The 27703-nt window shown below is 37.3% G+C and overlaps 3 protein-coding genes across 3 annotated transcripts in view; 2 read left to right on the top strand and 1 right to left on the bottom strand.

Annotated features, from left to right (window-relative positions):
- The window catches only part of LOC110446504 (cytochrome c oxidase assembly factor 6 homolog), a 5506-nt gene extending 4754 nt beyond the window's left edge, over positions 1–752 (top strand). The window contains exon 3 of the mRNA XM_021491679.1: positions 528–752. Within this exon, the coding sequence (XP_021347354.1) occupies positions 528–671 (144 nt within the window). The 3' untranslated portion in view covers positions 672–752. The remainder of the gene's footprint in view (positions 1–527) is intronic.
- Positions 753–1889: 1137 nt separating this feature from the next.
- LOC110446503 (breast cancer metastasis-suppressor 1-like protein-A) lies at positions 1890–25112 on the bottom strand. The gene is made up of 9 exons (XM_021491678.1): positions 24916–25112; positions 22690–22780; positions 20573–20700; positions 18158–18237; positions 15762–15858; positions 12353–12445; positions 9413–9477; positions 8577–8650; positions 1890–6750 (listed from the first exon to the last, which is right to left on the bottom strand). The coding sequence occupies exons 1-8, from the start codon at positions 25034–25036 to the stop codon at positions 8606–8608; spliced, it is 720 nt and encodes a 239-aa protein (XP_021347353.1). The 5' UTR covers positions 25037–25112; the 3' UTR covers positions 1890–6750; positions 8577–8605.
- Positions 3119–5533, top strand: LOC110446491 (flocculation protein FLO11-like). The gene is made up of 2 exons (XM_021491661.1): positions 3119–3142; positions 3701–5533. Exons 1-2 carry the CDS (start codon positions 3119–3121, stop codon positions 5531–5533), a joined length of 1857 nt encoding a protein of 618 aa, XP_021347336.1.
- Positions 25113–27703: the final 2591 nt, after the last annotated feature.

The raw sequence follows: 27703 nt of genomic DNA, 5'->3' as shown, positions 1-27703 counted from the left end.
GTAGAAAATGTACATCACTATTTCTATACATGTCCAAATTACTCAACTGTAAGAAATCACCTGGTAAGAAATCTTAGGAACTTAAATCTTCCAGAGATCCTCCTAACAGACATAAACACACTTCTCTGGGGTAATCATGATCTCACTTTTGAACAAAACAGTAAAACCTTTAACTATGTATGTAAGTACATTAAGGATACAAACCGCTTCTAGTCTTAACTACAACAATTACATCATGTTCGAAGAATTGAATTTTCTTTATCTGTGTGAAAACCTAGGTTAATTCTCTATGAGTAGATCGGGGTACAGAGAAACAGTCGTCAACATCCTATTTTAATAATTCAACTTAAATTTAAAAAATAAAAAAAAATGAAATGTACATGTTAAGACAGCTATGATGTACGTAAACTGTATTTCAGTTAGGAGAGGGCTTAATTAAGTTGTAAGAACTTGTACCCAATCCTTTTTGTCATTTTCAAGGCAATAAAAATATGTTTAAACAAACTATATTTCCTTTCTCATTGCAGGTGATTCACTTCAACATCAAAAGGTCAAATGAAGTAGCAATTAGGAAATATGCTCTACTTGATCCAGTGGACCAACTACCTCCTGTAGGACAGAGCCCTGATGTAGAGGCCGAAAAGAAAAAAACGTTTATCCCATTTTATTAATTCTTGTACTGTCATTATTATTTTATATCTGTTGTGTTTAACAAATAAAATTACTCGAGGCCAAGGGGCCTTTACAGCATACCCAGTATTTCAGTTTATTTAAAATTTGTCTGATATGGTAAAGGTACATCAAAGAATACTAAATACAGTGTATAAGCTGAGACTAGGAAGGCTGTTGTTTGCCAAGACAGATACTTAACATCAAATTAAAATCACAGTTCCCTAACTGGATGTTAAGGTATTTGAACATGTCGGGTTCCTCTATTGGACACTGCCCCTAGTGACTAGGGGCACACTCTATGATTACAACTGAGGATGGCCGTTCTAAATCATGTTCATTTCCATTCACCTATATTATACAAGTAGTCATTTTAGAACTTGATTTTCCATATCAAGTCTCGTCCTTCTTCCCTCAAGGGGACACAACCCTTATTGATGGAGTTCCTTTACCTAATGATGCTGCAGACAAAGTTCAGTTAACTTGTCACAGGGATGAGAGAGGGGTACACCCTCCATTTATATACAATCCTAAGACCAAGTCCCTAAGGGCGGGACCAGATCCTCTTTATCATAATTGTGTTCTTTTCTTAATGTTCAGCAAGCAAATCGAGTCATAGCATTGGGATTCCATGGTTTATGTTATGATCAAAATCACATAACGGCTTTACATGTCATGGCTGTCAGCCTTGTGATTTTTCAGATATAGTTGTTTGAAGTTATTAACTCATTTGACCCATATGACATTAAGGTAGGTTTTAGTCATGAGAAACTAATAACACGCTATTATCCCAGGTGTATACTGATCAAATATCTGGAACCTTTGTCTTGTGCAAAAGGCCCAGGGGCTTCAATAGCTCACCTGGGGTTTTATTTTCAATTCAAAACCTGCTGAGTACCATACCTGTTTATTAAAAGATTACAATATATACCGGGGTAAGGTGTAACGAGGACTCGATCCCCTTGGGTAGGCAGACACCTAGGACAGGAGTGTATTCCTAATGCCCACCAATTTTGTTCAGTATCTAGTTATTGGGTGAGGATCTCAACTGTTATGAAATAAGAAGCAAGTCCCGTTGGACTGGGCCAGACGTCGGGACCAACCCCAGTGCCAAGAATGTATCTACCTCTTGAGATGAGATGGAAGAGTTTGAGAAAACTAAATTCTATATATTTGTTGATTAACAATACCTGGTAATCAAAAAAATAACAAAACAAACAGATTATTAATCTTTTAATTTACAAAAATTGACAAATTAAAAGAAAAATCTGATAAACATGTATTTGTCATATGTATGGTACAATCTAAGGACCACTTCGACACCTCTTATCATACTGAACACTTTCTAGTGATACACAAACAGCCACTCGACATAAAAACTGAATCTGCTTCTTGTTTTACCTACTAGACTAAAGTTTGTTATCAAAATAGAATTTTGATATTTATCTGCACAAATTATTACTGACGATAAAGGGGATACGATTACAAGTTACTAGAACTCAACTGTATTTATACTGGCTTCATTAGTGAAATGATATTGTAAATTAAGGTAGTCTTCTACATAATTATAAGATCTCAGAATAGAAGTTGTATCTCCTGGGAAATTAAATGTTTTAAAGCCAAACAGAAACATTGAACATACAACTTTGAACCTCTTTGTTCTAATTGTGACCTTAGACATCACAAAGTCGTACAAGTCGGCCTTATGTGACCTTGACCTTAGGTTATAAAAACAAATGGTATGTCTACTGCATAAGACCCTGATCAATGATCGCTGGAGATGTACAGCACATTTACGGGTACAAAATATACCTGTAAACCAATTCTCTGAAATGGCTACCTTCCGAGTCGCAATACAGTTCAAGTAATACATGCACACTAACATCCTCTCAATGGAGTACATGTTTTTGTACTTGGTCAGTTGGTACTTCTAAAAGATATTTGTGGTACGTATACTTCCCAAAAGTAATTTTGATACATTTAAAAGGTATTTGGCATTTGCACTAATGCTTCAACCTGAAATTTATTTGCTTTTTGAGTTGTGTATCCTACTGATTTTATATCTCAAGATTCTTCAGCATTTATTTGCCTTTACAAGGAAGTACCAAAACATCCTCTTTTTAGGTCACCAAAACTACTGAGTACCAAAACATCTTAGACTTTTAATGGCTGCCCTATTGTCATCATCAAATGGTACCTCCTCTTCAGTAAACATACTGAAATTTATATAATTACCCAAAGGTCAAAGGCAAATGATAATCTTTACATACAATAGAAATCAAAAAGAGTTCCTTTTAAAGCAAACTCTTATTGGATTTTAAGATACAGAAGTAGGTAATCACACTTATAGAGCATGATGTAGTGTTAAAACATACCAAATTAGAACAAAAACAGAAATATGTAAATCCTCGATCTGGAAATGTAAAGCTGAACTTTTGACCTCTCCAGCATGTACAGCGATCACGTCGGTGAAGTACAATCAAATCAGCTAATAGTTCAGATAAGGCGGGTATAACTCAAAATGATATCGGCATTTACTTGCCAATATATTAGACTTATTCACCTAATGAATCTTTCCCTGTGTCCCCAAGGAAAGGGACTTTTATTTTGATAGAAATGTTCCCCCTTAGCTCAAGGAAAGGGACTTTTATTATGATAGAAATGTTCCCCCTTAGCCCAAGGAAATGGACTTTTATTTTGATAGAAATGTTCCACCTTAGCCCAAGGAAAGGGACTTTTATTATGATAGAAATGTTCCCCCTTAGCCCAAGGAAAGGGACTTTTATTTTGACAGAAATGTTCCCCCTTAGGCCAAGGATGCACTACATGCATTCCTAAATAATTCAAAATGCGTTCCGCTGTTATTGACTAAAAGCTTTATTTAAAGAAGAGGCAAACATAAATGTTGAACTGATTTAATTGGTGTCCAAAATGCTATGTTGGACCGAATATCTGTTAGACCAATAGAAATATATCAACACAACAGAGATGTGTAAAATGATCACTAATATAAATATATCGTTGTATCTAGCACTCAACACAGAATGATGTTTACCCGACCATCTTTAGATCATCTACCGACAGCAACAAGTCCTTTCCTATCTCTCAATCATCTACCGACAGCAACAAGTCCTTTCCTATCTCTCAATCATCTACCGACAGCAACAAGTCCTTTCCTATCTCTCAATCATCTACCGACAGCAACAAGTCCTTTCCTATCTCTCAATCATCTACCGACAGCAACAAGTCCTTTCCTATCTCTCAATCATCTACCGACAGCAACAAGTCCTTTCCTATCTCTCAATCATCTACCGACAGCAACAAGTCCTTTCCTATCTCTCAATCATCTACCGACAGCAACAAGTCCTTTCCTATCTCTCAATCATCTACCGACAGCAACAAGTCCTTTCCTATCTCTCAATCATCTACCGACAGCAACAAGTCCTTTCCTATCTCTCAATCATCTACCGACAGCAACAAGTCCTTTCCTATCTCTCAATCATCTACCGACAGCAACAAGTCCTTTCCTATCTCTCAATCATCTACCGACAGCAACAAGTCCTTTCCTATCTCTCAATCATCTACCGACAGCAACAAGTCCTTTCCTATCTCTCAATCATCTACCGACAGCAACAAGTCCTTTCCTATCTCTCAATCATCTACCGACAGCAACAAGTCCTTTCCTATCTCTCAATCATCTACCGACAGCAACAAGTCCTTTCCTATCTCTCAATCATCTACCGACAGCAACAAGTCCTTTCCTATCTCTCAATCATCTACCGACAGCAACAAGTCCTTTCCTATCTCTCAATCATCTACCGACAGCAACAAGTCCTTTCCTATCTCTCAATCATCTACCGACAGCAACAAGTCCTTTCCTATCTCTCAATCATCTACCGACAGCAACAAGTCCTTTCCTATCTCTCAATCATCTACCGACAGCAACAAGTCCTTTCCTATCTCTCAATCATCTACCGACAGCAACAAGTCCTTTCCTATCTCTCAATCATCTACCGACAGCAACAAGTCCTTTCCTATCTCTCAATCATCTACCGACAGCAACAAGTCCTTTCCTATCTCTCAATCATCTACCGACAGCAACAAGTCCTTTCCTATCTCTCAATCATCTACCGACAGCAACAAGTCCTTTCCTATCTCTCAATCATCTACCGACAGCAACAAGTCCTTTCCTATCTCTCAATCATCTACCGACAGCAACAAGTCCTTTCCTATCTCTCAATCATCTACCGACAGCAACAAGTCCTTTCCTATCTCTCAATCATCTACCGACAGCAACAAGTCCTTTCCTATCTCTCAATCATCTACCGACAGCAACAAGTCCTTTCCTATCTCTCAATCATCTACCGACAGCAACAAGTCCTTTCCTATCTCTCAATCATCTACCGACAGCAACAAGTCCTTTCCTATCTCTCAATCATCTACCGACAGCAACAAGTCCTTTCCTATCTCTCAATCATCTACCGACAGCAACAAGTCCTTTCCTATCTCTCAATCATCTACCGACAGCAACAAGTCCTTTCCTATCTCTCAATCATCTACCGACAGCAACAAGTCCTTTCCTATCTCTCAATCATCTACCGACAGCAACAAGTCCTTTCCTATCTCTCAATCATCTACCGACAGCAACAAGTCCTTTCCTATCTCTCAATCATCTACCGACAGCAACAAGTCCTTTCCTATCTCTCAATCATCTACCGACAGCAACAAGTCCTTTCCTATCTCTCGATCATCTACCGACAGCAACAAGTCCTTTCCTATCTCTCAATCATCTACCGACAGCAACAAGTCCTTTCCTATCTCTCAATCATCTACCGACAGCAACAAGTCCTTTCCTAAATGCTGACCCTTTGTAGGAAAGAAATATGATAGATAATACCGAGAATATCTGGACAGAAAAATGTTTGCATTCTCTTTCTTAGTTTTCATGGATAAATCATAATGAATATTCAACATAGCTGCCAAAGTACCTCAAAGGATGACGAGTTTTTAGTTCAGATACAACACACTTTAGTACGGTTTAATTATTAGTACAAAAACATTCTTAGTGTAATGTAACTTTAGTGCCTTTTAACAAAAACTGTGATTGGCTCTGCGTAAGCACAGAGAAATCTGGAGTCATTCAGCATGAATCTAAAGCTATAGATACTATGAACTAGTTTAAGAATTCCCCGTTGTTATGTTCTGAACACAGTTTTTGATGTATCTATTATAATTGAGGATCTTCAGAATTCTATATGAACAGAAGCTGGATTTTCATATGAATTACGAGTACTCTATCCTCATCAAAAGGAAGTTGTAGTTGCTAAAATTGGGCCAGAATATGATGCACAGATTCTACACACTTGCAAACTGCTGACAAAATGAAAGCCATTTCTAATTTCAGAGGTGAAAGTCTGTGGTATATGTTATAACATGTAAAAGAACCATATATTTGGTTAAGATGCAACACTGCATTTTTCTGACAGCACTCAGTTTAAACACTATGTGTTGGTCTTCTGTGCAAAAATGGAGTAAAGCAGGGCAGAATAAATGTCATCATATGAACACTAGTGTTTACTCTTAGTTTCAGGAAAACAATATTTATTAATTAATTGTTAAAAAGTTCTTTACTAAATGAAACTTCTGTCCAAAGTCAAACTGATCAGATTTAAAATAAGTCTCCTACACATAGCACATTGTGTAGTGGACCTGACAATAAAAAACTAAGAATTTGTGACAGCCTATTGTCTGTTAGCTGCATTGTCAGTCACATTCTGATGACGGAACTAGTTCCCTGCAGTCATTTCACTATATTGAACACAAAGTTGAAAATCCATGGAAGGAAAATAACAGGAATTTCCATCCACACCGCAACGACTGGAAAGCACAACCACGTCATTTCTCCGACATACATCAGTGTGTGATGTCATTTCTCCATTGCACACTATTGGAATACGACATTTCTCTGACATACAACTCTCTATAATGTCCTATTTAACTCTGTATAATCTCTGACATACAAATCTTTATCATGGACCAAGATCAATTTTCTTGTCGTGATACCATCATGCTTCCCACTTTCTGAAAGATATAATAGATATTGAATAAAATGTCATTTCAAGTCATATATAATTTGTGAATTTTCATCACCAACACATAATTTTGCCATTAGGGAAAAATCTTTTAAATGAAGTAAAACGTAGTTACCTCCCTTGTTCATGTCGCAGAATAGGAATGGAAAAGTTGAGGAAGAGTAACAAATTAATTTCATAAATAAAATAAAATGAATATAAAATGACAATACATATTTAACTATTTATTAAAAGTTATAAAATATATTTAATTGCTGAAGTACATCCATCAATACAACCTTTCTAAGAAATATACAAAGATTTTGCAATTTATATTTTGTCTTACAGTAAATTTGTGACAATGGTGTATTATAGCAGGATAGTTTTTCACCCGATCCAAGCCACCTAGTGCTATATGGGACTTGTGATAACAGGGCTCACCTGATCCAAGCCACCTAGTGCTATATGGGACTTGTGATAGCAGGGCTCACCAGATCAAAGCCACCTAGTGCTATATGGGACTTGTGATAGCAGGGCTCACCCATTAGCCACCTAGTGCTATATGGGACTTGTGATAGCAGGGCTCACCCGATCAAAGCCACCTAGTGCTATATGGGACTTGTGATAGCAGGGCTCACCCGATCCAGGCCACCGAGTGCTATATGGGACTTGTGATAACAGGGCTCACTTGATCCAGGCCACCTTGTGCTATATGGGACTTGTGATAGCAGGAAGCTGGAGTTTGTGGTGAGTGATGGGAAGGTGAAAAACATAAGTAGGCTTAATATCTTAAAACAAAAAAACAATTTGTAATAAATAACACAAAAATGTCAGATTTCATCATTTGTTGTGAGTTCAGATGTGAGATTTCAGATGTTGCGAACTAGGATACGTGATTTCGGATGTTGTAACTCAGATGTGAGATTTCATATGTTGTGAGCTCAGATATGGGATTTCAGATGTTGTAAGCTCAGATATGAGATTTTAGATGTTGTGAGCTCAGATGTGAGTTTTTATATTTTGGCAGGTCAAATTTTGTGAGCTCAGGTATGAGATTTCAGATGTTGTGAGCTCAGATATGAGATTTCAGATGTTGTGAGCTCAGATGTGAGTTTTTATATTTTGGCAGGTCAGATGTTGTGAGCTCAGATATGAGATTTCTGATGTTGTGAGCTAAGATGTGAGTTTTTATATTTTGGCAGGTCAAATGTTGTGAGCTCAGATATGAGATTTCAGATGTTGTGAGCTCAGATATGAGATTTCAGATATTGTGAGCTCAGATATGAGATTTCAGATATTGTGAGCTCAGATGTGAGTTTTTATATTTTGGCAGGTCAAATGTTGTGAGCTCAGGTATGAGATTTCAGATGTTGTGAGATCCGATATGCGATTTCAGATGTTGTGAGCTCAGATGTGAGTTTTTATATTTTGGCAGGTCAGATGTTGTGAGCTCAGATATGAGATTTCTGATGTTGTGAGCTAAGATGTGAGTTTTTATATTTTGGCAGGTCAAATGTTGTGAGCTCAGATATGAGATTTCAGATGTTGAGAGCTCAGATGTTGTGAGCTCAGATATGAGATTTCAGATGTTGTGAGCTCAGATGTGAGTTTTTATATTTTGGCAGGTCAAATGTTGTGAGCTCAGGTATGATATTTCAGATGTTGTGAGCTCAGATATGAGATTTCAGATGTTGTGAGCTCAGATATGAGATTTCAGATATTGTGAGCTCAGATGAGATTTTCAGATGTTGTGAGCTCAGATGAGATTTCAGATTTTGTGAGCTCAGATGTAAGATTTGTAAGCTCTGATAAACATACAAAATAAGAATACTGTACCCTTGTAATTAACTGCACTTATCAAAGCTTCAAAACTCAATATCTGGTTTACGTTTCTGGTTTTGCTTTAATGCCTGAAAGAGATGAAGTAATTCATTGGTAAGACAAAAATAAAAATATAATAGGTAACTAACTATCAAGTTCAAGAAAACACTTTTAAGGAGAGAAAACACGGGTGTTGTCATAGGGACAGATAACATGGGTGTTGTCATAGGGGCGGAGAACATGGATGTTGTCATAGGGACAGATAACATGGGTATTGTTATAGGGACAGAGAACATGGATATTGTTATAGGGACAGACAACATGGGTGTTGTCATAGGGACAGATAACATGGGTGTTGTTATAGGTACAGAGAACATGGGTGTTGTTATATAGACACAGATAACATGGGTGTTGTCATAGGTACAGAGAACATGGGTGTTGTCATAGGGACAGATAACATGGGTGTTGTTATAGGTACAGAGAACATGGGTATTGTCATAGAGACGGAGAATAATGGTTGTTGTCATAGGGACAGATAACATGGGTGTTGTCATAGGGACAGAAAACATGGGTGTTGTTATAGGTACAGAGAACATGGGTGTTGTCATAGGTACAGAGAACATAGGTGTTGTTATATAGACACAGATAACATGGGTGTTGTTATAGGGACAGAGAACATGGGTGTTGTTATAGGGACAGATAACATGGGTGTTGTCATAGGGACAGAAAACATGGGTGTTGTCATAGGGACGGAGAACATGGATGTTGTCAAATTTCAGATTGTCAGAAAACTTGAAACCCCTTATTTAGCTTCATCATTTTCAAAATCAGAATAAAAAGTATACACTTACCTTTTTAATAGCTGTCCAGTCTTCAATAATATCAACATCTTTTAACAGGTATACAATATATGGACCTGGGAGAGTTAAGAAACAACTAATCATGTATATCAACAGGTATACAATATATGGACCTGGGAGAGGTAAAAAACAACTTATCATGTATATCAACAGGTATACAATATATGGACAAGGGAGAGGTGAGAAACAACTAATCATGTATATCAACAGGTATACAATATATGGACCAATGAGAGGTAAGAAACAACTAATCATGTATATCAACAGGTATACAATATATGGCCCTGGGAGAGGTAAGAAACAACTAATCATGTACATGTATATCAACAGGTATACAATATATGGACCAATGAGAGGTAAGAAACAACTAATCATGTATATCAACAGGTATACATGATTAGTTGTTTCTTAACTCTACAAGGTCCATATATTGTATACCTGTTATCTATATTGATATATCATCAGGTAAACATGTTAGATCTATATAGATATATCATCAGGTAAACACGTTAGATCTATATAGATATATCATCAGGTAAACACGTTAGATCTATATAGATCTAACGTGTTTACCTGATGATATATCAATATAGATAACAGGTATACAATATATGGACATGGGAGAGGTAAGAAACAACTAATCACGTATATCAACAGGTATACAATATATGGACCTGGGAGAGGTAAGAAACAACTAATCATGTGTATCAACAGGTATACAATATATGGACCTGGGAGAGGTAAGAAACAACTAATCATGTACATGTATATCAACAGGTATGCAATATATGGACCAGGGAGAGGTAAAAAACAACTAATCATGTATATCAACAGGTATACAATATATGGACCAGGGAGAGGTAAGAAACAACTAATCATGTATATCAACAGGTATACAATATATGGACCAGGGAGAGGTAAGAAACAACTAATCATGTATATCAACAGGTATACAATATATGGACCTGGGAGAGGTAAGAAACAACTAATCATGTATATCAACAGGTATACAATATATGGACCTGGGAGAGGTAAGAAACAACTAATCATGTATATCAACAGGTATACAATATATGGACCTGGGAGAGGTAAGAAACAACTAATCATGTATATCAACAGGTATACAATATATGGACCTGGGAGAGGTAAGAAACAACTAATCATGTATATCAACAGGTATACAATATATGGACCTGGGAGAGGTAAGAAACAACTAATCATGTATATCAACAGGTATACAATATATGGACCTGGGAGAGGTAAGAAACAACTAATCATGTATATCAACAGGTATACAATATATGGACCTGGGAGAGGTAAGAAACAACTAATCATGTATATCAACAGGTATACAATATATGGACCTGGGAGAGGTAAGAAACAACTAATCATGTATATCAACAGGTATACAATATATGGACCTGGGAGAGGTAAGAAACAACTAATCATGTATATCAACAGGTATACAATATATGGACCTGGGAGAGGTAAGAAACAACTAATCATGTATATCAACAGGTATACAATATATGGACCAGGGAGAGGTAAGAAACAACTAATCATGTATATCAACAGGTATACAATATATGGACCAGGGAGAGGTAAGAAACAACTAATCATGTATATCAACAGGTATACAATATATGGACCTGGGAGAGGTAAGAAACAACTAATCATGTATATCAACAGGTATACAATATATGGACCTGGGAGAGGTAAGAAACAACTAATCATGTATATCAACAGGTATACAATATATGGACCTGGGAGAGGTAAGAAACAACTAATCATGTATATCAACAGGTATACAATATATGGACCTGGGAGAGGTAAGAAACAACTAATCATGTATATCAACAGGTATACAATATATGGACCTGGGAGAGGTAAGAAACAACTAATCATGTATATCAACAGGTATACAATATATGGACCTGGGAGAGGTAAGAAACAACTAATCATGTATATCAACAGGTATACAATATATGGACCTGGGAGAGGTAAGAAACAACTAATCATGTATATCAACAGGTATACAATATATGGACCTGGGAGAGGTAAGAAACAACTAATCATGTATATCAACAGGTATACAATATATGGACCTGGGAGAGGTAAGAAACAACTAATCATGTATATCAACAGGTATACAATATATGGACCTGGGAGAGGTAAGAAACAACTAATCATGTATATCAACAGGTATACAATATATGGACCTGGGAGAGGTAAGAAACAACTAATCATGTATATCAACAGGTATACAATATATGGACCTGGGAGAGGTAAGAAACAACTAATCATGTATATCAACAGGTATACAATATATGGACCTGGGAGAGGTAAGAAACAACTAATCATGTATATCAACAGGTATACAATATATGGACCTGGGAGAGGTAAGAAACAACTAATCATGTATATCAACAGGTATACAATATATGGACCAGGGAGAGGTAAGAAACAACTAATCATGTACAACTGTATATCAAATGCGGCTGGACATATTTTCTGAAGACAACATATTGAATCAATTCCAACAGCATCTGGACAAGACGACGACACATCTTTTCCAATGTACAGGTGGAAACAAGTAAAACAATTTCCCTCTTTTCTGTATTGTAATTACTAGGAGGTTCAAAAGGTGAACAACAAACCTTCGGTTTGCATTCAGCCAATAGGAATCATGAACATTTTATTGAGTTAAATTAAGTTTCCTCGGCCAGTTGGCATTGATTCATTTTTGACTTATAGTGCTGGTATTACACTTCACCAATTATAATCAAACAATAGTCATAAACATAGCTTGATATCTATTACCATAGCAGAAAAAATCCTGATATTTACATGTCATCCTCATACACATAATTACATGAAAACACATGACTGCTTAACGACAGTTTAACTTCACGTAATATCTAACAAGGATACCAGCCACAGTCACAGGTTTTTTTCTTCTGTCAGGGTTTGAAGGGTCTTTATTCTTTTTATTTTTCTTCATGAACTGAGATTCATTCCATAAATCTGCAGTGTAAAAACAACATGATACATTTAAATTAAAACGAAAGAATTACAGAATCATGTGGCTAAACATGGAGTATGGCAATACCTAGATGGGTGCAGAGTAACAGGTCAAAATCAAATTTACAATACTACAAGAGATCCCAGAGGGATCTTGGCGCCCACCTTTGTACCATCTTCTTTAGTTCTTTGTCAGTCATGTTAACAGTAAATGCACCTTGAGGTAACTTTTGATCTAAACTTAATACTGATGTGTACGAAAGCCAACCTTCAAAGTGAGTTTGTCAGTTCACATATTGACTAGTACAGTACTTAACGTGAAAGAAATAGAATCGATCATTGCAATATGAGAAAGATCTGTTTAGTTCTTCTTTTAATCCATTTTGTTTTTATGATCAGTCTCAAAATATAACATGCACAACGAGGGATCAAGGGGAACCTACATTTATTAAAATTTGAGAAAGATCCCTTTGGTACTTCTCGAGAAATAGTGATAACAAACCTTCACTATCAAAATCCAAGATGGCTGACTGTCAGCCATGTTATTTATCCGATCAGTCTCAAAAGTTGACTTGCACAGCTAAGGACCAAGGGGAACATGCATATAACATTTGAGAAAGATACCTTTGGTACTTCTCGAGAAATAGCGATAACAAACTTTCACTATCACAATCCAAGATGGCATCTGTCGGCCATGTTGTTTATCATATCAGTCTCAAAAGTTGACTTGCACAGCTAAGGACCTAAGGGAACCTGCATATAACATTTGAGAAAGATACCTTTGGTACTTCTCGAGAAATAGTGATAACAATCTTTCACTATCAAAATCCAAGATGGCATCTGTCGGCCATGTTGTTTATCCGATCAGTCTCAAAAGTTGCCTTGCACAGCTAAGGACCAAGGGGAACCTGCATATAACATTTGAGAAAGATCCCTTTGGTACTTCTCGAGAAATAGTGATAACAAACTTTCACTATCAAAATCCAAGATGGCTGCCTGTCGGCCATGTCATTTATCCGATCAGTCTCAAAAGTTGCCCTGCACAGCTATGGACTAAGGGGAACCTACATATAAAATTTGAGAAAGATCCCTCCCGTACTTTACGAGAAATAGCGATAACAAACTTTCACTATTAAAATCCAAGATGGCTTCCTGTCGGCCATGTTGTTTATCCTATCAGTCTCAAAAGTTGCCTTGCACAGCTAAGGACCAAGGGGAACCTGCATATAAAATTTGAGAGTTCCAGAAAAGAAGTTGCTTAAAGCAATATAGCCAAACTGCCTGCTTTTGGACCGCCCATCGGCCCCCTGGAGGGTCAGCCCCACCATTTGTAAAATTTTGAATCCCCACCACCTAGGGATGCTTCCAGTCAAATATTGTTGATATCAATCTCTTAGTTCCAGAGAAGAAATTGCTTAAAGCAATATAGCCAAATTGCCTGCTTTTGGCCCCGCCCATCAGCCCCACCATTTGTACAATTTTGAATTCCCACCACCTAGGGATGCTTCCAGTCAAATATGGTTGATATCCATCTCTTAGTTCCAGAGGAGAAGTCGCTTAAAGCAATAAAGCCAATTTTTAATCCCTACCACTTAGGTCAAATTTAATTAAATTTCAATTAGTGGTTAAGAAGAAGAAGTCGTTCAAAGAAATTGTTGACTTACAGACGACGGACGCCACAGTATCGCATAAGCTCACCTTGGTCCTTCGATCGGACCAGGTGAGCTAACAATACTAATTCAAAAACTGAAAGAGATATTATCTATATACATCTAACGTGTTTACCTGATGATATATCTATATAGATCTAACGTGTTTACCTGATGATATATCTATATAGATCTAACATGTTTACCTGATGATATATCTATATAGATCTAAAGTGTTTACTTGATGATATATCTATATAGATCTAACATGTTTACCTGATGATATATCTATATAGATCTAACGTGTTTACCTGATGATATATCTATATAGATCTAATGTGTTTACCTGATGATATATCTATATAGATCTAAAGTGTTTACTTGATGATATATCTATATAGATCTAATGTGTTTACCTGATGATATATCAATATACATCTAACGTGTTTCCCTGATGATATATCTATTTAGATCTAATGTGTTTACCTGATGATATATCTATATAGATCTAGAGTGTTTACTTGATGATATATCTATATAGATCTAATGTGTTTACCTGATGATATATCTATATAGATCTAAAGTGTTTACTTGATGATATATCAATATACATCTAACATGTTTACCTGATATCTATATAGATCTAACGTGTTTACTTGATGATATATCAATATAGATCTAACATGTTTCCCTGATGATATATCTATATAGATCTAACGTGTTTCCCTGGTGATATATCTAAAAGATCTCACGTGTTTACCTGATGATATATCAATATAGATCTAACATGTTTACCTGATGATAAATCTATATAGATCTAACATGTTTACCTGATGATATATCTATATAGATCTAACGTGTTTACCTAATGATATATCTATATAGATCTAACGTGTTTACCTGATGATATATCTCTATAGATCTAACATGTTTACCTGATGATATATCAATATAGATCTAACGTGTTTACCTGATGATATATCTATATAGATCTAACATGTTTACCTGATGATATATCTATATAGATCTAACGTGTTTACCTGATGATATATCTATATAGATCTAACATGTTTACCTGATGATATATCTATATAGATCTAACATGTTTACCTGATGATATATCTATATAGATCTAACATGTTTACCTGATGATATATCTATATAGATCTAACATGTTTACCTGATGATATATCTATATAGATCTAACATGTTTACCTGATGATATATCTATATAGATCTAACATGTTTACCTGATGATATATCTATATAGATCTAACATGTTTACCTGATGATATATCTATATAGATCTAACATGTTTACCTGATGATATATCTATATAGATCTAACATGTTTACCTGATGATATATCTATATAGATCTAACATGTTTACCTGATGATATATCTATATAGATCTAACATGTTTACCTGATGATATATCTATATAGATCTAACATGTTTACCTGATGATATATCTATATAGATCTAACATGTTTACCTGATGATATATCTATATAGATCTAACATGTTTACCTGATGATATATCTATATAGATCTAACATGTTTACCTGATGATATATCTATATAGATCTAACATGTTTACCTGATGATATATCTATATAGATCTAACATGTTTACCTGATGATATATCTATATAGATCTAACATGTTTACCTGATGATATATCTATATTATGTCTATCCTCCTCTAGTCTGCGGATCTTCTCCTCCAAGTCCTGCTTGACTGAGTCAAATAATATATCCTTTTCACTCTGAAAATTCAAACAAATAAAACAATTTTTTATTGGAATAAATACAGAAATTGGAATGTTCCGTTTCATTCAAATTTTCAACCTACGTAACAGTATGCCAGATAATATGGTTTGTATGGAAGGGGAGACATGATTACCTCTATGTGACTGTGTATGGTAAGGGGAGACATGATGACCTCTATGTTACTGTGTATGGTAGGGGAGACATGGTGACCTCTATGTGACTGTGTATGGAAGGGGAGACATGATGACCTCTATGGGACTGTGTATGGTAGGGGAGACATGATGACCTCTATGGGACTGTGTATGGTAGGGGAGACATGATGACCTCTATGTGACTGTATGGTAGGGGGGACATGGTGACCTCTATGTGACTGTGTATGGAAGGGGAGACATGATGACCTCTATGTGACTGTGTATGGTAGGGGAGACATGGTGAACTCTATGTGACTGTATGATAGAGGAGACATGGTGACCTCTATGTGACTGTGTATGGTAGAGGAGACATGATGCCCTCTATGTGACTGTGTATGGTAGGGGAGACATGATGACCTCTATGTGACTGTATGGTAGGGGGGACATGGTGACCTCTATGTGACTGTGTATGGTAGAGGAGACATGATGACCTCGGTGTGACTGTGTATGGTAGGGGAGACATGATGACCTCAATGTGACTGTGTATGGTAGGGGAGACATGATGACCTCTATGTGACTGTATGGTAGGGGGGACATGGTGACCTCTATGTGACTGTGTATGGAAGAGGAGACATGATGACCTCTTTGTGACTGTATGGTAGGGAAGACATGATGACCACTATATGACTGTGTATGGTAGGGGAGACATGGTGACCTTTATGTGACTGTGTATGGTAGAGGAGACATGATGACCTCCGTGTGACTGTGTATGGTAGGGGAGACATGATGACCGCAATGTGACTGTGTATGGTAGGGGAGACATGATGACCTCTATGTGACTGTGTATGGTAGAGGAGACATGATGACCTCTTTGTGACTGTATGGTAGGGGAGACATGATGACCACTATATGACTGTGTATGGTAGGGGAGACATGGTGAACTCTATGTGACTGTGTATGGTACAGGAGACATGATGACCTCTATGTGACTTTGTATGGTACAGGAGACATGGTGACCTTTATGTGACTGTGTATGGTACAGGAGACATGATGACCTCTATGTGACTGGGTATGGTACAGGAGACATGGTGACCTTTATGTGACTGTGTATGGTAGAGGGACATGATAACCTCTTTGTGACTGTGTATGGTAGGGGAGACATGGTGAACTCTATGTGACTGTGTATGGTACAGGAGACATGAGGACCTCTATGTGACTGTGTATGGTAGGGGAAACATGGTGACCTCTATGTGACTGTGTATGGTAGAGGGACATGATGACCTCTTTGTGACTGTGTATGGTAGGGGAGACATGATGACCTCTATATATGTGACCGTGTATGGTAGAGGAGACATGGTGACCTCTATGTGACTGTGTATGGTAGAGGAGACATGGTGACCTCTATCTGACTGTGTATGGTAGGGGAGACATGATGACCTCTATCTGACTGTGTATGGAAGGGGAGACATGGTGACCTCTATGTGACTGTGTATGGTACAGGAGACATGATGACCTCTATGTGACTGTGTATGGAAGGGGAGACATGGTGACCTCTATGTGACTGTGTATGGGAGGGGAAACATGGTGACCTCTATGTGACTGTGTATGGTAGAGGAGACATGATGACCTCTTTGTGACTGTGTATGGTAGGGGAGACATGATGACCTCTATATATGTGACTGTGTATGGTAGAGGAGACATGGTGACCTCTATGTGACTGTGTATGGTACAGGAGACATGATGACCTCTATGTGACTGTGTATGGTAGGGGAGACATGATGACCTCTATCTGACTGTGTATGGAAGGGGAAACATGGTGACCTCTATGTGACTGTGTATGGTAGGGGCGACATGGTGACCTCTATGTGACTGTGTATGGTAGGGGATACATGATGACCTCTATGTGATTGTGTATGGTAGGGGACACATGGTGACCTCTATGTGACTGTGTATGGTAGGGGAGACATGGTGACCTCTATGTGATTGTGTATGGTAGGGGTGACATGATGACCTCTATGTGACTGTGTATGGTAGGGGAGACATAATGACCTTTATTTGACTGTGTGATAGAGGAGATATTGTTACCTCCACTGATATAATTGAATTATTTCTTTTTGTATGCCATTTGTCATATTCTATAAATGATAAGGGACGAGAAAGTTACCTCCATATTCTGTCTTGTCGCTAGCTCTTCACTCTCAAATTTAGTTTGGATACTTATTTTTCTGTATTCTTTTAGAATTCCTGAAAGTAATTAAAATGTCATTAAGAATATTTAATATTACATGTGTATATGAATATTTAGCAAAATTAAATTTCAGGTTGATGATATTTGTTTAATGCATTGGTTATGGAGATTGATCAATGCAATACACCAAAAGGAAGATATCAGTCGAATGTAACAGCCCTTTGTACCTGCTGTCCCTAATGTGAACAGCCCTTTGTACCTGCTGTCCCTAATGTAACAGCCCCTTGTACCTGCTGTCTCTAATGTAACAGCCCTTTGTACCTGCTGTCCCTAATGTGAACAGCCCTTTGTACCTGCTGTCCCTAATGTGAACAGCCCTTTGTACCTGCTGTCCCTAATGTGAACAGCCCCTTGTACCTGCTGTCCCTAATCACCGCTAGTGTCAATATATAACAACCCCTGCCCTCTATAGTCACTACCAGTGTTACTATATGTATATAACAACCCCTGCCCTATATAGTCACTACCAGTGTCACTATATGTATATAACAACACCTTCCCTCCTTAGTCACTACCAGTATTACTATAAGTATATAACAACCCCTGCCCTCTATAGTCACTACCAGTGTTACTATTAGTATATAACGACCCCTGCCCTCTATAGTCACTACCAGTGTAACTATATGTATATAACGACCCCTGCCCTCTATAGTCACTACCAGTGTCACTATATCTATATAACAACACCTTCCCTCCTTAGTCACTACCAGTATTACTATAAGTATATAACCACCCCTGCCCTCTATAGTCACTACCAGTGTTACTATTAGTATATAACGACTCCTGCCCTCTCTAAACCTACCAGTGTCGCTATAAGTATATAACAACCCCTGCCCTCTCTAAACCTACCAGTGTTACTATAAGAATATAACAACCCCTGCCCTCTATAGTCACTACCAGTGTTACTATTAGTATATAACAACCCCTGCCCTCTCTAAATCTACCAGTGTTACTATATGTATATAACGACCCCTGCCCTCTCTTAACCTACCAGTGTCACTATATGTATATAACAACCCCTGCCCTCTATAGTCACTACCAGTGTTACTATTAGTATATAACAACTCCTTCCCTTTGTAATCATCATACCAATGTCACTATATAACGACCCCTTCCATCTGTAATTACTACCAGTGTCACTATATAATGACCCCTTCCCTCTGTAATCACTATACCAATGTCACTATATAACGTCCCCTTCCCTCTGTAATCACTATACCAATGTCACTATATAACAACTCCTTCCCTTTGTAATCACTATACCAATGTCACTATATAACGACCCCTTCCCTCTGTAATCACTATACCAATGTCACTATATAACGACCCATTCCCTCTGTAACCACTATACCAGTGTCACTATATAACGACTCCTTCCCTCTCTAATCACTACCAATGTCACTTTATAACGACCCCTTCCCTCTGTAATCACTACCAGTGTCACTATATAAAGACCCCATCCCTCTGTAATCACTACCAGTGTCACTATATAACGACCCCTTCCCTCTGTAATCACATCCAGTGTCACTTTATAATGACCCCTTCCCTCTGTAATCACTATACCAATGTCACTATATAACGACCCCTTCCCTCTCTAATCACTACCAGTGTCACTTTATAACGACCCCTTCCCTCTGTAATCACTACCAGTGTCACTTTATAATGACCCCTTCCCTCTGTAATCACTACCAGTGTCACTATATACCTACCCCTTCCCTCTGTAATCACTACCTGTGTCACTATATAATGACCCCTTTCCTCTGAAATCACTACCAATGTCACTTTGTAACGACCCCTTCCCTCTGTAATGACTACCAGTGTCACTATATAAAGCCCCCATCCCTCTGTAATCACTACCAGTGTCACTATGTAATGACCCCTTTCCTCTGTAATCACTACCAGTGTCACTAAATAACGACCCCTTCCCTCTGTAATCACTATACCAGTGTCACTATATAACGACCCCTTCCCTCTGTAATCACTACCAGTGTCACTATATAAAGACCCCATCCCTCTGTAATCACTACCAGTGTCACTATATAACGACCCCTTCCCTCTCTAATCACTACCAGTGTCACTTTATAACGACCCCTTCCCTCTGTAATCACTGCCAGTGTCACTATATAACGACCCCTTCCCTCTGTAATCACTACCAGTGTCACTATATAACGACCCCATCCCTCTGTAATCACTATACCAGTGTCACTATATAACGGCCCCTTCCCTCTGTAATCACTACCAATGTCACTATATAACGACTCCTTCCCTCTCTAATCACTACCAGTGTAGGTATACGTATTGGCCCCTCTATTTCTGAATCTCTGTCAGTACCTGACACCTGTATTCGGATCCTCATGTTGTCCTGGAGCTCAGCCAGAGGGTTGAGGTACTCTATGGCTTTGCCTGCTTTCACTTCCTCAAGTTTGGCTTCATACTGACCCATCCTCTCCTTGTAAAGTCTAGGAAACAGGAAATAAATATTGGGTATATAGTTGACCTCATACTGACCCTTCCTATCCTTGTAAAGTCTAGGAAACAGGAAATAAATATTGGGTACATAGTTGACCTCATACTGACCCATCCTCTCCTTGTAAAGTCTAGGAAACAGGAAATAAATATTGGGTATATAGTTGACCTCATACAGACCCATCCTATCCTTGTAAAGTCTAGGAAACAGGAAATAAATATTCGGTATAGTTGATCATGACATCATTCTGACCTATCTTCTGATACTACAGAAAACAGATTTATTTTATAGCATTGGACTAATGAACACATAATTAAATATAACTGTACAGCTGTCTACACTAGCTTATTATCAGTAGGACCATAAGTATAAGCTTTTGATTCTGAAACTAGAATTATGTCAGTGTGACATTAAAGCCGCTCACCACTTTAAATTGAATTGCTTCAATAACACGTTGAGCATCAATTTCTTCTATAATACCAGAGATATGTTTTCTGTATTCTGCTAATTGAAACTCAGGTCATGTGATGATGTTGCCTTTGGGATTTCCAAAATCAGTCACCTCTTAAATGATGTCTTTAAAACATTTCTCCGTCTCCTCTTTTTCACCCTCTTTAAGTGTGACGCATTGTTGTAATTTTCATTAATTAGCATCCTCAAATGATGTGACATGAGCATTTACGTGCAGAATGGCAATCGGTGAATGGTTAATAAAGAATAGGTGCATTTTGTGATTGTGAAATGAAGAATTAACAGTATGGGGGGAAAATGCATGGAGAAAAGAGACATTGTACTCCTTTTATTTTTATTTATTCATATTAATAATAATTATTGATATATGTAGTGACTTTATTTACTATCATTTAATATAAAAAATCTCACAAAATCTCACAAATGTTCTTGGAATATACTTGAATTACATTTCTCAATGTGACTTTACCAAGGTAAGAGTTATTTCCCTTACACCGGATTGGATAATATTTTGATACGGCACAAATTCTTGTCAGACAGCAGACAGTTGTGTCATGTTCTTGAATTGTTACATTTTCATAAATAAATACACCAGAAATAGCATGCTGTGTAACAGAAATGTTTGATAAGCATACACAGTTTACATATCGTCTGGTCATTTTGTTTTCAGCAATTATATAAAGTATGGATTATTACTTGGAGAAGAGTATCAGAAGACTTTATGCTACCCACAGGTGAGTGTCAAGAGATTCTACTTTCTATTTACGATAACGAAACTATATAGCGGAAGCATACATGACTGAATTATGCGCACGCATCCCAAACGGAAGTGGGTCCGTCATTTCGTTCTCTGGACAGAATTAATAAGCCGCTCAGCTCTCGCCAAGAACGGCTTAAAAAGATCATACTTAAGCAGAAATAGTGTGATGCATAACATGGAGTAGGTGTTTGTTAAACTAAACATTGTTTATCATAAATTAGATTTCACTGTCTGTGAACTTGATAAGCTTGAATTTTTTAAGAAAGAAAAATCAAAATACATGTGTAGTGTATATATAATGATAATAATAATAATAATATACAACATTTGATATAGCGCCCTATCTAGCTAACATAAGCCACTCTAAAGCGCTTTACAGTACATAGATATACAATTGATACAATTAGGATATACAATTTTGAGGAATTCGCAGGAGCTGCCTAACAGGCTCTAACTACTAGTCCTATGCCACCTGGCTAATATCTCCCCATGTGTGTATGCCTGCGTGTGTGCTGGAGATGAATTTTGTATATATGATATTTTGGTGATTATAAAATCAACTTCATCAACAAAAGAACACTTCTGATGTTCCCTCACTATACATACTGCTCTTTATGGTCAGTAAACTGTCTTTCCAAATCAATAGATACATACTGCTTTTTAAGGTCAGTAAACTGTCTTTCCAAATCAATAGATACATACTGCTCTTTATGGTCAGAAAACTGTCTTTCCAAATCAATAGATACATACTGCTCTTTAAGGTCAGTAAACTGTCTTTCCAAATCAATCATGTCATCCAGGAACTCATTTTTACGCCTTTCACATTCTTCTTCATCCAGATCTGAAATTGAAAACTTTAATTTGTTTGAATCTACACTATGAATTGAATTTACACTGTGAACTAAATAGACACTATGAAGTAATAAGAAATACAATCTCTTTTATGAGAAACAGAAAATCAAATATATATACAAAATATATATATATCATTTATAGCAACAAGCAAATGGTATGTATGTATATACCGAGGAAATACTTCCATTAACGTAGTTCTATTGTTCTGTGGTTTCACTGGTGGGTATTGAACAAAAGTAAATGATGAGTTAATTTGTATCAGAGAATTACGAAATGGGCCAGAGTGATTAATAGGGAGGTGATCATGACAACCCTTTACCCCAGCAAGCTACAGGCCATTATTAAATTGTATTATTATATAAAAAATTACAACCTTGACTTTAGCAGACGTGTGTAGATATTTACAATAAAACATCCCAGTGTAGAATACTGACTACGGTACCAATAAAATGATCGAAGTGTTGCAATATATATGTATGTACATTACAGTGATTTTTTACTCAGTTTTACTATCGAATACAGGCTGTGTGCATGTTTCTCCTAGCTAAGAAGTGATTTATTTTCCAAACATCACCAAAAACTGAGGAATATCTTCCAAATTTGAATACAAATACTGTTATACTTTCCCAATTCATGTAGGAACATGTACAGGATGTAGTAAAATTTAGAAACAAAAACACATATATACATGTATGTACATGGTATGAAGACTAAATAATCAACACAATAATTATAAACAGGTTTAAATACCACTGAAGTTGTTGCAAGTAGGTAGGACGGGCGAGTTATTGGAATAAAAGTAGTTTTTTGTTTATGCATTTCAAGTCACTGGTAGGTTAAACTGTTTTCCTGGTTTTCCTTTATACAAACAGGTTCCACGCCTTGTGTCATTACACTTATAAAACTGTATAGCAAACAGCTGCTATGTTCTGTAGAAGTATTTTTTAACTTTTCCCTTAATTTTATGAGGATTTTAAGATTCCAACCTAGCATCTGCTTTAAAGAATATATATCACACATTTGATAAGTAGAATGTACATACCCTTACACTTTTATGCCAGACAGGGAATCAAGGAAGTATTCATCACTTTTGCCATATGTCCATATGGTGCAGATTGTGTGTTATAATGAATTCAAATGGTAAATTGGTGTTTTCTTTGTCCAAGCACAATTCTTATAATTCCTCTTATTTCAATTTCAACTCTTATTTTATTGTAGCTGGACTGGGTAACTTAATTGGTAGAGTGTCTATCTGGAGTTTGAAGGGTCCAGGGTTAGAATCCCGGTCTGGCCATATATCATTTTTTTTCTCTCCATTGAGCGAATGAGTGACAAAATTGGTGAGCTTGTGAAGCCTTGCAATTGTTTCAAGCACTGGGTGAATGCTTAGCAAAAGGATATCATGACAGAACCCAAGTTATGAATTGTTGTGTCTTCCGGGGCAAAGACTTAGAAAAAAGGAGAGAGGGTGTAGCGGAACTGGACTGTGTTGATCGTTAGCAACTTAAGGTAGCTCAATTGGATGTGTCCATTTAGAATTTGGAGGGTCCCGTGTTCGAATCACAGTCTCACATATACTTAATATATCGAAATTGTGAGATCCCCCCTCCCTCCACCCAAAAAAATAATAATTTGAATTTGAATATTGTCAACGTTTGCGTTTTAAGTCTGTAAACTTCTACACATAACATGTTTAAAGTGAAAGTAAACACAATATTAAGATGCGTCAGATTTATTTTTACTTAAGTCTATTTCAGGTTTCATTTTAATCATAGAAAAAAATGGGATTAAAATCTGCAAGCTCTAAGAGACCAAAATATGACTCCTTCAAGGTAAGATAACCAATCATCATTGCCAGTAAAACCGGGGGGGGGGGGGGGGGGGTGTCATTACGTTGTGGCAATATTTGACACCATGTTTCACATAAATTTACGTTTATTAAGATCCACGTTAAAGAAAACAAATACATATTTAACAATGGTACATCAATTTGCAATGCAAAGATATTTAAATGTGAATAGAAAATCTCCAAAATGAAGAGCATTTTCCCAAATGCAATCGCCATCGACCAATGCAAAGGGATTCCTTACAGGGAGATCACTCTAACGGTAAACCACATACCCGACTCATCTTCGTCCATAGAACCCAATTCAGACTCATCTTCTGAACTTTTATCGCTATCTGGCGATTCATGTTCCATTTCTTCGTCTTCCTCTCCTTTACCGTTCTCTATAGTTGGCATTTCCTCGTCTAAATGCCGTGGAACAAGAAAAAAACCTCCATCAAAACAAACATGCCTCAATTTCAAAGTGCGCCAAGCGGAAGTGTGTAAGAATAGAAAATATTGAGTGCGCATGACTTGTGGAATACCCCTCACTGATCGGGAAATCCTCCTTTTATAGACTTGCACAAGTCTATACAATATAATCCGTAACATTTGTTATTGATCTATTACAAACGGAGCTTCTTTATTGACCTTATCGTATTTTTATAGAATCATGATAATTATCTGGTAGCTTCTGGTGTCCATACATATGCAGTGACATGTCATCTTACATAAATGGATTGTAATATTTACTTGTATGTGCTATCTCAGTGTTGCATTTGAAAATAAAGAAATTGAAATGCCATAATTCCTTTTTCCTTACCTACTTTATTTTCCAGTTGGGTTCTATAGATCTATGTTGATTATAGCAGAGACGTATATATATATATATTACATTACAAATTACATTACATGATATATACGTCTCTGATTATAGTTTACTTTTCAATAAATTTTCCTGACTTCGTTTTTCGTCCCTTTTCAATAAAATTCGACACACAACTAGAAAATTATACAAATTTTCTGTTGAAATTAATTTAGATACTTAAATGGGACGAAAATCGAAGTCAGGTCATTGTCATCCTCGGATTTAAGGTTTGTGTTATCACATACTTTTAAATCATCACATATGGCATGTAACAATATTTTTCCATTTTCAAAATAAGTTTTAAGCATAGGATAACTCAAACTATGAAAGCAGGACATTATCTAATTTCCAGAGACTCCTTGATTAATCTCAATTTGCCAAATACATAAATCACGACTCCACCCGCGTGAACTATTAACATATAACCAAAACTAAACAACTCCTTGATAACGAAGGTGATCATTTTTTCTCATCATTATTTCTTTTTTTACATGCTCTAGTATGACCGTATGATAATGTGTAAACAATCTTTCATCTGCGAATTCTGTTAGCCGCATATCATACTTTCGTTTTTTTATTTTTTTTTCTTCTCTTTTGATTCATTATAATTCAAAAATAAAGAAAACTTAACAAACAGTCTATATAACTAAGCCGAATGACTGAAAATCATCGGGAACTCATATATATATATATATAAATGCATTGATTTCAGGAAACCAAGATGACATCACACGAGAGGGTCACATGATGTCACAGTTCCGATAGTGAGAAGTGCTGGTCATTTAACGACATGAAAGGAACTGTAAAAAACACACACTGAAAAATATTAAAAAAAGACAGAAGAAATGAGTAAGGGTCAAACCAAATGCAAAGGCTTGGTCAAGATACCCTACGTGCAAGGGACATCTGAGGCGTTTGCCTGGGTTTGGTTTGAATTGGTTTAGTATTGTTTAACGTCCTATCAACAGCTATGGTCATTTAAGGACGGCCTCCCCTGTGTGCAAGGTGTATGCGTGTGTTTTTTGGGAGGCTGCGATATGTTCGTGTTTGTCTTCTTGCGGAACTGATGCCGACTTTATAGTGCTACCTCACTGGAACATACTGCCGAAGACACCCAGCAGGACACCCCACCCGGTCACATTATACTGACAACGGGCGAACCAGTCGTCCCACTCCTAAATTGCTGAGCGATATAGCGACAATGAGCAACACTAATTCGACGTCATACCACTAATCCACGACTACTATTGACGCATCTACTGGTGTAACTGGTACTTACACCCGGTCTGTACCTCATCTACTGGTGTAACTGGTACACACCCCCGGTCTGTACCTCATCTACTGGTGTAACTGGTACACACTCCCGGTCTGTACCTCATCTACTGGTGTAACTGGTACACACACCCGGTCTGTACCTCATCTACTGGTGTAACTGGTACACACATCCGGTCTGTACCTCATCTACTGGTGTTACTGGTACACACACCCGGTATGTACCTCATCTACTGGTGTAACCGGTACACACACCCGGTCTATACCTCATCTACTGGTGTAACTGGTACATACACCCGGTCTGTACCTCATCTACTGGTGTAACTGGTATACACCCCCGGTCTGTACCTCATCTACTGGTGTAACTGGTACACACCCCGGTCTGTACCTCATCTACTGGTGTAACTCGTACACAACCCCGGTCTGTACCTCATCTACTGGCGTAACCGGTACACACACCCGGTCTGTACCTCATCTGCTGGTGTAACCGGTACACACACCCGGTCTATACCTCATCTACTGGTGTAACTGGTTCATACACCCGGTCTGTACCTCATCTACTGGTGTAACTGGTACACACACCCGGTCTGTACCTCCCGCTCTGTAGCATGCACTCGCAAAACATCCGCCACCCAGTACAATAAATCGGCATCACGCCAACACATAAAATCACATCATCGATCGGGACAATGCCATAAAACGAGAAAAATGAAAGAAGCAATCAAAATCAGGAAAACATGAAAAGAGACGAGGGGGCCCCATCTGAGTCATCAGTATGACCGATACTGACCTAACGGGAGAGGGAGTTAGATCTACACCCAACCAGTAACCTATTCGATACAGTGCGTAAACACTCTCTATCGATAGGCGAAGCGTCATGCATCAAGTGAAATATGAAATATACAATTTCGTCACGCTATTGTACATGTAAACAATTCAAATCG

This window comes from Mizuhopecten yessoensis, unplaced genomic scaffold (genome assembly GCF_002113885.1).
Source record: "Mizuhopecten yessoensis strain PY_sf001 unplaced genomic scaffold, ASM211388v2 scaffold2741, whole genome shotgun sequence".
Lineage (NCBI taxonomy): Eukaryota > Metazoa > Mollusca > Bivalvia > Pectinida > Pectinidae > Mizuhopecten > Mizuhopecten yessoensis.
This window is presented reverse-complemented; position numbering and strand designations above follow the sequence as displayed.

Bases quoted from the DNA above. Each gene is read 5' to 3' on its own strand.
- LOC110446491 (XM_021491661.1), top strand. From the start codon at position 3,119: ATGTACAGCGATCACGTCGGTGAA. The intron at 3,143-3,700 runs GTACAATCAAAT...CGTTGTATCTAG, and splicing joins ACAGCGATCACGTCGGTGAA to CACTCAACACAGAATGATGT.
- LOC110446503 (XM_021491678.1), bottom strand. From the start codon at position 25,036: ATGCCAACTATAGAGAACGGTAAAGGAGAGGAAGACGAAGAAATGGAA. The intron at 20,701-22,689 runs GTATGTATCTAT...CCTGTTTCCTAG, and splicing joins TTTACTGACCTTAAAGAGCA to ACTTTACAAGGAGAGGATGG. The intron at 15,859-18,157 runs GTAACTTTCTCG...TTGAATTTTCAG, and splicing joins CGACAAGACAGAATATGGAG to AGTGAAAAGGATATATTATT.